Raw genomic sequence first — 13578 nt, forward strand, 5'->3', positions numbered from 1 at the left:
TCATACAATTGAATATGAAATGTTTCATCAGACGTTTTCGAGGAAGGAATTGTAATACAGATTCAAGATTTTGGATTTTAGTTTTAGAGTACATGAACTTGAATTCCTAATATAGCCTACTTCAAAAACTACAACCATACAAATGAATCTGTCTGTGCGAAACCTGGCTTTAGCCGTGAAATTCGAATATTATTCAATAACGGCAAAAATACTGATTCTAAAGGCATGAAATGTTTGGGACACCCTTACTAGTTTTTGACGAGCAATCGATTGGAATTATAAAATTATAGGGTTGCCCTTTGAATAAAATGGGATATCATTGTTTTATTGAGGCTCACTTTGGAGCCCTGTTTCAGACACCCTGTATAATATTTCCTCATAAATTATACAAAAAACAGTATCAGCGCACTTTCGCAAAAAACAATTCTTACAATGATTGATTTCGAAGATATGGACACTAATTTGTGACATTTTTTTTTTTTAAATTTGATAATCAGGCTATAACTCAAAAATCGCTTGAGTGGCATATCATACATCAAATCAGTGTAGAATTGGAAGAATAATTCGAATATGTATAAATATACAGGTTGTTGCATCTGAAATAACGAAGTTACATTCGCTTCCGGTAAAACCGCTTGAAAATATTTTACAATTCGTGTTCATGTACTCTAAAACGAAAATCCAAAATCTTGAATCTGTATTACAATTTCTTTCTGGAATAAGTCTAATGAAACACTCAAAAAAATCACCCTGTATAGCTGAAATTTTTGAGTTCATTAGCTAGAACTAAAATTTTCACAATTTTCTGAATGATTTGAAAAAATTTGAATAACTCCCAGTTAAATTCGTTGTGCCCAATCACAAAACTACACCATTTCCAAGTATTATTCAGAAATGATCAATTGAAATTCAGATTCTTCAGTTTAGTTGCAGGAATGATAATTTGTAATTAGTCACAATTATGTATTTCAGAAACCGTCATTTTTCATTCAGAAAGTATGTACCTATATTATTAAGATGTTCATTCTCAATTAGAATTTATATTTCCTGAAATACAATGGTTTATTTGATTGAACTTAAAACAAATAATCTGTTCAGTTATGGATTTTGATCAAATATCGGCCGCATTAATTCAATATTTATGTGATTTACAATTATTGACGACAAACAACACTGAATTTCCAGTGTTAAATTGGCCAAAATGAATTTTTTCTTAAATGAACTTTACTCATCAGAAATACAAGTGATGTTTTCTGAATATATGTTGACCATTTATGAATTACATCTGGAAATGTAGGTCTTGATCCAGTAATTCGTTCCATTTTTATTTTGTTCATCTGATCAACTTAACGGATTTGTTGTCTTTTATCTATGCAATCTACAGTACATGCTATACATATACAGTCCATGCTGCCCTATGGTGACACAGAAAAAAAAACCCAATTTGAATCCCCATATTATTATTATTTTTTGAGTACTATCTTGAAATCTGCTCTTCAGGAAGAAAATTACTATGTTTCAAAGATATCAAGGATAGTTTGATAGTTAGGTAGATAGATAGATAACAATCTTTATTTTGAAGCACGTACAGCACAACTAAACTTACTCTGCACACACAACTAGATAGTTAGTTGTATTGTATTTCTTTATCGTCTGAAATATTATTGTGTTTCTTTATCGTCTTAGAAAAATTCCCTACCAACTGACCTCCAGCAAATGTCATCAAAAATATTTTTAATTTCAGAGAAAAGTTTGAAAAACCCTGGAAAATTATCGAATACCTTCACAATGTTTCAACGCATTGCGAGCATCACAAAAGAAGTGAATGAACTATTTTGGGAAGATCCAAATATTCAAAAGTTGCTGAAAGAAAAGCCAAAATACGATTTGCTGATTCTGATGACCTTTTTCAACGACGCAATATTAGGCATTGGTCATCACTTAGGGGTACCAACCGTGATATTCAGCAATGTTGGTACTTTCAGCCTTTGGAACAATTATGTGGCTAATCCCACCATGCCCTACTCACCAGATCCGATACTGGGTATACCAACCGACAATTTCTTCGGAAGATTGGCAACGGTAACCGGTAATTTCTTCATGGCGATACTGTCTCGTTATCAGATAGAACCCATCAACCAAGGTAATAATATAACACCTGTTTTGCAAATAATCAAATAAAAATATACAGGCTGCTTCTAAATTGAAATAGAAGTTTCTGAGAGGCGTAGTAGTGCCAAATATAATCATAATAGCCTAGTTCGCGGTTTCAATTCTGATGGGTGAGAATTTCGGATTTCTATCGAAGCAGAAATTACAAAAAATCCCTCATCGCCTGCAAACAAACCTTCAACTGAAAAAAATTAACCCGACGAGAATGAAATCCACATTTGTGAGATATTTCCTGAACCCTGTACCATTGCTCTACCAAAACTTGCAACATTTATTATGCAAATAAAGAGAATATAGTGGTGTAAAACTTGACTTATTGACGCCTAGTTGCAGGAACTTCAATTATAATTTAATGGGCCATTAAAATTTTAATCCCCCACCAAACAGGGAATATTCACTGGTTAATGAAGGATTAAAACCTTAATGGACCATTAAATAATAATTGACGTTTCTGCAACTGGGTGTTAATGAATAACTGAACTAAACTCTTACAGTGAAACGTATTAGTTTATTCAGTATTATATTGTGCAGAACAATAACTTTAATAAGAGTGGATTATTCGAAAATCAAAAGGAGACCATCGATCGAAATCCTTCAACCGGTATGACAATCTATATTTTCTTGTTTCAAACTTCTGCTTCAACACATTTGATTCTTGATTTATTCCTCAATTATCATCTTAAAAATGCATAGTTGAAGTCAAAAACTAGTACATTGAGGGATACCAATGGGCTCTTTCCTACCAAACTCCTTCAGTAAATTGGATATTTTATTCATTTTTCCAACACACCTCAAACCAAACTGAAAAAATTTCAGGGGGAGGCTTATAATTATTTCTTTCGTTTTCCATTAGGGAGGTTCATTACTGAAACAAACAAATCAAAATTATACAGCGCATAATAAAGTGCACCACGCAGGAATTACACATGAGCCACAGATTTTTGCTTCTTAAATCAACATTGAGTGGTCAATTCAAGGTTGAAACTTGACTTGTTCTCGTTTGAGAGGCTGGATAGTAAAATTATAAGTGATCGAAACTGAAAATTTCAAGGATAAAAACAAAATTCATCAATACATTGTCGACTGCAAGATACCGGTATCACATCGTCCCACCACCCAAAGAACCAATGAAATTTTGCTTAGAATCTGGTAAAATTGATCGAGAATCTCTTCAAGAGAATATGCAGAAATGGTATCGTGATATTGAATACATAATTCCGAGTTTTAGCTATTTCCCGTATTCACTGCAGATCCTGGAGTTATGCCAGAAATATCATTACGCTACAGATCGAAAGCTTACTACTTAAGCTTTCTTGCTGCTTCACTCTTAGCATATTTAAACGATAAAGAATTGGTTACTCTCACGTATAGACAAGTAGAATAAGAAGTCAATTATGAACAACCAAAGCATTTATTGCTAGAATAGCTTCAGATATGTGCCAATATGAATTTTCTAAGTTTTCCCTGTCAGGGTGTTTTCGCGATTTTCGATTATACCTCCTGTGGAACTGAAAATTTCGAAAAAATGATTGATACGAAAATTGTATGGCTTTAAATTCTGGCTCTAATCAGGCCAGATGCATACTTCATATAGGACTATCCGTTCTCGTTATACAGGTCCTCAAAGTTTGACCAATTTTTCAGAATAAAGATGGAATTCAGTTGAAAGTCCTAGTTGTGAATGCGGGAAACCAGAAGAAACCATAAATCATCTAGTTGATCTTTGTAGCATTGATTAATTTCCGGATGGTTTTAAGGCTATACATGCAGTTGTGATTCTTTTTTGAATCGGGTTGTAAATTTTAAGTCAATCTGACATATTGAATCTAGTTATATTATTTTACATTTTTCTGCTTTTGTTTTCCCTCTATTTCAGATAAAAGTTTCTGTTCTTCTGGACTTACTAGATTTTCTTTTTTTTTTTAAGAAAGGATCAATTTTTGCAGTACGAGATGCCCTTCAATATAAAATATTTCAGCTCATTTCGTTAAAAATTTCATTTCTTACAATGCACTACACCGAGCACTACACACAATACTTTCACATGGGTTTTTCCCTAAGCTCTTGAATCATACACCAAATTGTATGGACCTCGTTTACGCTAACCTCTGCTAAAACTGTATCTGATACACATTATATAATAATTGTTTGCTGTTTGTTGTTTGATGATTAAAAATATCAAAACCCACGCATACCCAAGGTAAAAACTTTGGATTCAAATTGTCAGTCTACACAAAACAAATCATCAAAGAAAAAACGTCGCACATTTCACAAAAAACTAACGATATAGTAAAAGAATAAAAAAGATACAAAATCAACTAAAACATTTTCCATCAATTTTTTTGTTACTGCAATCAAGCAATATTAGGGGTCCTCTTGATTTCATAGTCACAGTTTTCACATCATTATAAGAAAGAAACAAAATCAACTAAAACATTCTCCATCAATTCTTTTGCTACTTCAATCAAGCAATGTTAGGGGTCCTCTTGATTTCATAGTCACAGTTTTCATCATAATCCTCATCCTCTCTATAATATCCACACAAATAATACACTTATCCGTCGTTTTCAATCACACAAGAATATTCACAATATGTAAAATGCACAAAACTTTCTAATACGCACTGATCTTAATGGAAGAATAGATTAATAGTACAGTCTGTAGTCATTTGCAACAAAACTTGTCGAATATATTTCGTAGTTTGTCGATGAATACTGGCATTACTTCAAAATTGCATTCGGTGCAAAAACCAATAATTGTCAGTCATGAGATAATAGCAAAATCCACAAGGTGTAGGTGTGACATCCACAATTCAAGAAATAACAAATGAACTAATTTTTACCAAGACTTGTTACAGAAACAACCGACTACCCTGAAATACATCCCTTTGATTTTCGCGTTCGAGATCAATAAATTGAACAAGTCCTAATGCTGTTTGTCGATGAATACTGGCATTACTTCAAAATTGCATTCGGTGCAAAAACCAATAATTGTCAGCCATGAGATAATAGCAAAATCCACAAGGTGTAGGTGTGACATCCACAATTCAAGAAATAACAAATGAACTAATTTTTACCAAGACTTGTTACAGAAACAACCGACTACCCTGAAATACATCCCTTTGATTTTCGCGTTCGAGATCAATAAATTGAACAAGTCCTAATGCTAATGAAGGCTATTCCTAGAAGTATATCAAAAATATGTGGAAAATGTGTGAAAATTCAGAAGATTCTCTCGTTGTCCCAAAAACCGTTGGAAAATATTTCCATTTCGATAAAAGAGCAGTTCACCTAATGGCACTACCAAACGGTTTCAATTTAGGTTAAGGTTCTAATTATTTCTCAACCTGAGGAGATTCAAACAGCGTAATAAAAAATGCTGTAATACAATTCAATCATAAAAAATATTCCTTTATTTATAGGTCTGGTGGATAAGCATCTCCCAAATTCACCACCACTGCGAGAACTTCAGAAGAACGTGTCGGTTGTTCTGGCAAATTCGCACGTGAGCATCGAACCCGCGAGACCATACGTGCCAAACATGATACAAATTGGCGGTTTCCACGTTCAGGATACAAAACCGCTACCTGAAGATATTAAACTATTCTTAGACGGTGCCAAGCAAGGCGCCATTCTTTTCACATTAGGCTCAATTCTTAAATTTGAAACGATGGAAGAAGAGAAACGAGAGGCCGTATTGAAAGTACTGGGAGAGATGGCTCCAGTGAGAGTTCTGCTGAAATCTGAAAAGGAGGTCGAAAGTGTAGCAGGAAACATAATGATGAAGCCTTGGTTACCACAAGCTGATATTTTGGGTAAAAATTAGATATTTTTGCTCTTCATCCCTGAATTTTTTCTCAAATATGTGTTCGCAATGAAAATCTCGTAACCCAAGAAAGATTGATATACTAGTGAACCTATAGAACAAATCGAGGCTAAGAATAATTCAGTATTTGTAAAGTGTGTGGTTCACGTAAGCGGGTCACTGAATTTAGCGTCTTATTCATCGAGCAATATTCAAAAGTGAACCATCAACAGTATTATAGTATTTTTCAAGGGCTATCCGAATGTGCCATTGAAAGAATAATGGCATGTTTGATGCAAAAAAAATTGCCGCTTTCTGGAAAACTAGAAGTTGCAATAAAAAAATTTAGTCAGAAATTAGCTCTGAACCACATAATCTTGAAAACCAGCAGATTAAAAAATCATTTTACCGTTTACCGTACTCATAGAAAATGGTTGACGCCTTCAAGAGTAAGAAAAGTGAATAATACGAAATCACATAATTCAAATGCAAATCGACAAATGTTACGATCCAAATCGAACTAGCAAACCATCATCACTTGAAGTATTACCAGAAATACCACCAGATTCTGACCATGGTTTCGGTCTCATTTGACTTCGTCAGAGCAACACAACTCAACCTTGATGAAAACTGTATTAATTCATGGTCCCTTTATTCGATGTCAGTAGAGGTGTAGAGGATATGAATTGTGTTGATCTGACGAGGTAAAATGAGACAGAAAACGTGGTCAGCATCTACTCTTTCTCGACGAGATGGCATTTCTGTTAATTATAATAGTTTTTCACGTCCTTTCATTTAGTATTAGAACAGTTTTTCACAGGGGTTAGGACCACTAAAGAAAACAACTTTATAGCAAAGCCGACGTTTCGTCCATATATTTGGACTTCTTCAGGGCTGCAAGGTAACAAGTACACGAATTACAAACAAATACAAAAAGGCACTAATACATGGTTAACTCACCGTAAGCTAAATGTCGTTCAGTGTTGTCTGTTAATACTTTGAGGGATGGTTAGTTCGATTTAGATCATAACATTTGTTTATTTAAAATCAGTGGATGTTATGGATCTAAATTAATTTAGTTGTTTTTTTTTTTTCGAGATAACTTTCCCCGCCTTTAAAGGATAGTTTTTTCTATAGCACATTTGGATAGTCCTTGAAAAATACTATCATGTAGATACATCACTTTTTAATTTTCTTCAATGAATTAGTCACAAAATCAGTGACCCGCTTACGTAAATCACACTAAATACTTTTTATATTTTTTGCCTCCAACTTCTAGCTGGAATGTTATCAGGGTGTTTATCAAACAGTAGGTGGATGACCTTACTTGTGTTTAGATTAATGAAATACTCATTATCTTTCAATGTTAACAATAATAACGCGACGAAAGTTCCCATTTTTGACGATCCATTACTCAGAAGGGGTACAAGTAAATATTGGACCACGTTTCTCAACAAAATAATAGTATTTCTTGGCAAGGAATTATCCCCTGCATTTTTGCCGCAGCTTCAGTGAACGCCTTATATAACGTATGTCTCAAAAAATCTCGGAATTTTCATCTATCGAAATTTGTTATCCGTGTTATTTCTGAAATAAAAAGACGATCATTCACTCTGAGAGTTAGGAAATTGAATTGGGGGTTGGTTCCCGTTTCTCTGTCAGATGTCGTTACGTAGTATTTATACATCATATCCGCTACTGACATCGAATAGAAGGAACCAGCAATTCATTCCACTTTCCAGTTTCGTCGACGGAGTACTTATGTTTCTCTGAGGAAGTCAAGGTCAAATAAGACCGAAAATGGAATTTCGTGTAATACTTTGACTGAGGGTAGTTTGTTAGTTCGACTTGAATCCTAACATTTTGTTGATTTAATTATCGGCGAACATTATGCATCTAAATTAATTCCGTTTGAAAAGACAATACATATTATTGATCTTCTTTTTCGCTCAGCTGCATTGTACAATCTCCATATAGGATCATTCATTTGTTTTTCAAGCACACCCTAACGTCAAACTCTTCATCTCGCACGGCGGGTTGGGAGGTAACACAGAGAGTGTATACCATGGTGTGCCAATTCTGGGAATACCATTTTATGGGGACCAAGTGAAGAACATGCACGAGGCCAAATCGGCCGGCTACGCGGAAGTAATACAGCCTGACGATATAACTGAGGAACGCTTTCGTCGAAAGCTGAAGGAAATGCTGTCGAGTGTTAAGTGAGTAAAATTTTTTATTCCTCATTCAATGCAGTGAAGATCCTGCAGGAGCTGCAATTTCAGGATTTCGAAAAATGTCGAGTATGCTCTGGTTCAATCGGCAGTTCTTAGATTTTTTTAGACCTTACGAGAAAGTAGGTACTGGGTCAGATTTATAGACTATTGAATAATGGCTCATAAACCACTAGGGATTTATGAATGTCATAATGCACAAGAAAATGGATAGATTATGATCGCTTTTAGCAACGTTTAAAAGCTAGGGTTATCTTCTTGGTTCTCTCCTAAGTTTTAAAGCTTTAATATCTTCCTTTAATCCTTCCTTGTGATTATTTTGAATAGATGAGTGAGCACGACTTATGTCTTATTTCAATTTTTTTTCAGATATAAACAATCTGTCGCAAGAAGATCAGCTCTGATGAGAGAACAACCTGTGAAACCGATGGATCAAGCTGCATTCTGGATAGATCATGTCATCAAATATGGAGGGGGGAGTCATTTGAAGAATGCCGGTGTAGATTTGGCCTGGTATCAATTGTATATGGTGGATATCTACATTTTCTATACAGCACTCTTGTGGCTTATCATAATGCTCATAACCTATGTAATCAGGCGAGTGAAAAAAATTGTTTTCGGAAATATTTTCAAAATAAAAAAGTCATAGTGCTTACTGATCATCCCATGCACTCCCAAAAAAAAAGTGAAAGACGTGTTCAATGTAGGTTAACACGTTGACTGTCCCCATTCTAATTTTTTTTTCACCCCCCACGTCCAACACATTTATCGAAAGAGAAGGGTTACTTTTGAGTCATAAAATATATATTCTATGAAAAATTAATTCTGCAGCCATTTAAGGAAGTGTTCTTGTTCAAAATCTTCAAGTCCAATGGAAGGCTTGATGCTGACGTTTCTTGAATCACGTATGATTAATTATGATTGAGGTTATCAATACATATTTCTACAAAACGTTAAGCTCATATGACCCGATCAAACTGCGGCGTTCATGAAAAGTAACCATATTTATCTTGAACGTCAAATGAATCAATGAATCACATACGACTCATGGACTCCTGGCGAAAATTTTTATGTATCATATGTGATTCATGGGACAGTCAAAGTGTTAAATATGTGTTGGATAATTCGAGGAACGGCTTCATAACCGAAAGAACCTAAAAAATCAAGTGGTCAAGAAAAAATTTTGCATATACAGGGTGTAGATGAATAGCTGTGAAGAAATTCAAAGGGTGATTCTTTATCGATAAATAGTGTGAGTGAACATATTTCCTATATTTTGTATAAGCAGTCTCTGATTTTAAAGCAGCCCTATAAAGATGGCACTTGAAAAGCAATTTCAGATTTTTTTTTTAGAAACCAGAAAACTGGCAGAAATTAAATCGATTAGACATTCTATGGAAGAGAGAAGACAAGTAAATTGTTCAGAACGGATCAAGTCATGAAAAATTAATTTTTTGAAGGTATTATATAAATAAGTTTCTAACAAAACAGATTTTAGGGGTGACTTTTTCTAGCTATGCAATTATTTATATACATATATATTATTATATAGCGCCATTTAATGGAATCTAAATAAATGAAAGGAATAATAATCTACAAAACCTTTTTTTCATAATATTTCGATTATATCTGGACTCTTATGTGACGAAAATAATAATATGAGTGTACTGTTAACTTACAAATGTCAATTATACAAACGTTATTATTTGTTGCGTTAGCACCTTTTGTTATAATATTATCTTTTGTTATAATATTTGGTAGTTCAATTTAGCTCGTAACATTTGTTTTCTTATATGAACGGGTGTTATGCATCTGAATATATTTTCAAATCAATTAAGCAACCAAATGGTGGATGCGCAGAATCGAATACTATTTTAATCATCAATTTCCACGACAATAGAGTAATTTCAGAAACAAACTTTCATTTTCCATTTCTCCAATGAAATCATAAACTTGTTCCAGCGCAGAAATTTCATTCATACATAAAAATACCAAGTTGATATCTCAGGACATTTTGCAGAATGAATATTTCTATTGTCACAATTCCCAGAAAATTATATTCAATATCTGTGTTTTTTCACGGAATTATTAAAGATGAAAAAGGAATAAACAGGGTGTTTACTGAAGATGCGACAAAAATGCAAAGGGGTGATTCCTACTCCAAAAATAGTAATATATATTTCTTAAGGAATCACGGGTTCAAATATGCAGGCCTTTTAAGATATTGGAAATCAAAAACGTTTCTTCATGAAATATTTATGTTTTCAGACAAAAAATCATGTTCTGCATATTTGCCGGTCTTTTAGAAAACTTTTTCACTCAAATTTTTCAAATGAGCTTAAAATGGCCCTAATACTTGGCATAGGAGCAATATACATTTTTAGCGCATCCGCCTTTTTTATTTTTGTTTCTGCAAACTCTTGCAGGAAAACAGAGCTTCACACAAGCAAATTTTTGTCCATTTGAAAAACTCATCTGGATAAATCATATTAGAACTGCCAATAAAAATCACGAAAATGCTGTTACAAAATGTATCACCAAAAGCACAAATGTCTTACCGATCATAGTCAAAAAAAACTCTTAAAATTAAATGTTTCAAACAAGTTCAAAGAACCAAGGATTGTTAAGTCATTACAACTTCTCAATTGGTAGTTAGAATAAAAGAAAGGACTATGGTGTGAGTGAAAATTGAGGCTAATGGTACACCTCACAAAAATAAGTGATACCATTGAGTTCAATACTCAAGAAAGAAAAACACCTAATTATTAATAAGAAATGTCTAAGTTTTACATCACTAAACAAGTATAAGTAATTCATTTCAAGTTAAATTTCATCTAAAAAATAAAGAAAGGTACTTATGTGAGCTGCCTATCAACAATCAATAATGAAATTAATGTGAGGGTAACAACTAATAATGATTTAGTTGTTATTTTTATAGCTTTCAATACCATGATTTCATTTCCTCCTTCCTATACTCCCTGATGAAAAATTAAACAGCTGTTTTAATCACAACTATTCGATACATGTATGCAATATGGACCAAATAATTACAACTTGATTCAAAATTAATATAATCAACTCATAGTATACATAAATAATAGGTTTTTTAGAACAGCAATGAGAGAACGCAGAATCCTAAAAGAAATTTGTGAGTGATACAAAAATTGTTTGGGAACATTTTTCTTCACTTGGTCTCAAATTCTTTCATCAATGATACAGAGGACATAAGAACTATGCATCAGATTCCTTGAAAATGATTCATCAAACTGGTTGCTTCGTTGGTTGAACTTGTAAAAGATATCAAGTATATTTGTTTTTAATTAGACACAACGAATACACCTGAACCATTCAAAACTATAAGAAGATTTGAAACAGCTGAATTATTTCCTTTTACATTTTCCAAATCATAAATAGCAGTGAAACCAATGTAGATAAGACGAAGGACAATACAGGGACATTCCAATCTGCAGCAGAGCTGTTGTAACACAATTTAGTGTATTATCTCAATCCTACAGCGATAATGATTCATAGGAGGAAATCGAATGACTACCATTGAAGACTAAAATGTTCTAAAGCAGAAATATTTTCCTTCATTTTCCATGAAAGGAATAAGATAAACGAAATCTTGACAAAAAAATTAATTATTTCTACTTACTGCCTCATTATTGTCATAATAAATGAGATATGTCTTCGTCATCACAAACCATCTTTTTTTATAGTTCACAAGAGTATAAAAATTTTTATTCTGAGACCTCTTCACCATATAACCTTCTTTAATGATTTTCTCCTTTGATCCATTTTGACCAGCCATTTTATATCACATTTTGAGATCTTATATCGATCAACAATCAGTTATTGCTTATCACTTTTCAAATTTTTGAATATGTGGTCTACGAGAACTTCACTACATAGGTTAGGTTTAAAACCTCATTTTTAACCACGGGTATAAATGACATCATCTGAGTTTGGTCTTTACTTTTTATGTACTTTTCAAAAACATCACTTTCTTCACAATTAACTAACACACAGGATCCACCAAAAAATAAACATGTGAATTTCTTCACGGGTGAACTTTTAAAAGAAGTAAACAGAAATAAATGTGCGGTGTTGTCGAGCTGACTCGGGAAATTGTCATTATCATATGCAACTCCATATGCAACAGTCATCTGAAACATTGATTATACATGAATGCGCTTGATTGATTTTTATTTTTCAATTCATGAAACTTGGATATATTAATCCTGCCATCAGTATTCATTCACATAAGTTTGAAATAAATAGGTAGTCTTATTTTTGGCAGGCGCATTCGCCAATTTTTTCGAATAAATTGTTCAATAATCCCTATTCAAATCAATTACTTCTTTCATTATGATTTCAGATTGATTTCATATACACTACAAGGAATAGTTTACACGATTCCGTATTCTCAAACTTTGAGATGATTTGATTTTCTGGAAATTTAACAAGTCGTACTGACACGTGCAGCAATGAGCAGATTCTGATCTTTGGGTATTAACTCATTATTAAATTGAATACTCAAAATTCTGATTCAATCACGGTACAAACATTTATAAACTTGTATAATAATAATGCTATTCGAGAGCAAATATTATATTAACACACTATAATCTTTGTTCGAGAGTACACTGTGATTATGGTCTCCATTTCAAAAAGTGGATATTTCATTGAGATCCGAAATCATTTTCCAAGGCCATTAACTTAACCATAAATTCTTGAGTACCTATTAATTTAATTAAATTTACCTTCAGGAATGTTCATACTATAATGAAATGAAAACAAAAGATTCCTGGCAACCCCGCAAAGATTTTGACATGACAAAAGCATGATTCACCTACCGGATGGAGGAACATAGAAGAATTCCTAAATTTTGCTTTGTTGGTATGCAACACAAAAGACAGAACCGTAATAATGAAAGTAGAAGTAGGAACCTACATACCGGGAGATTGGTTTTTGTGGAAAAGTAGAGAAATAACATACATTCTTCTGCTTTTGCGTATCATGAAGTTCAGTACATATTTATGAATTTTCAGGAATAATCAGAGGGTTTTTTTGTCGCTGACTCAGGCCAGGAGAGCTGCAACTAGGTATATTCAGGAGCGGCTCTAGATTTTTCGGCGCTCAGGGGTGGAAAATATTTTCACCCCCCACCCTACTCTAGTTTTGATAGTCAGCAAACACTACAAATCATTCGAATGATGATCCATCCCGTCCATCCCTTTAGTTTCTAGTTCTAGCAATACCGTTTTCGAATGTTTTCGAAGTTCAAACAAAAGTAAACTAAATTTCAAATTACAATTTATTCTTAAGAACTAAGGCTTTACAATAAAGAAATCCATTTTTCGAGCCTTTG

The 13578-nt window shown here is 33.3% G+C and overlaps 1 protein-coding gene across 1 annotated transcript in view; it reads right to left on the reverse strand.

The window, feature by feature from the left end:
• The window catches only part of LOC123310576 (tyrosine-protein kinase Btk29A), a 76233-nt gene extending 63916 nt beyond the window's left edge, over positions 1-12317 (reverse strand). Inside the window, exon 1 of the mRNA XM_044894101.1 lies at positions 11863-12317. Within this exon, the coding sequence (XP_044750036.1) occupies positions 11863-12018 (156 nt within the window). The 5' untranslated portion in view covers positions 12019-12317. The remainder of the gene's footprint in view (positions 1-11862) is intronic.
• Positions 12318-13578: the final 1261 nt, after the last annotated feature.

The sequence above is a fragment of the Coccinella septempunctata genome, chromosome 3, assembly GCF_907165205.1.
Source record: "Coccinella septempunctata chromosome 3, icCocSept1.1, whole genome shotgun sequence".
NCBI classification, from domain to species: domain Eukaryota; kingdom Metazoa; phylum Arthropoda; class Insecta; order Coleoptera; family Coccinellidae; genus Coccinella; species Coccinella septempunctata.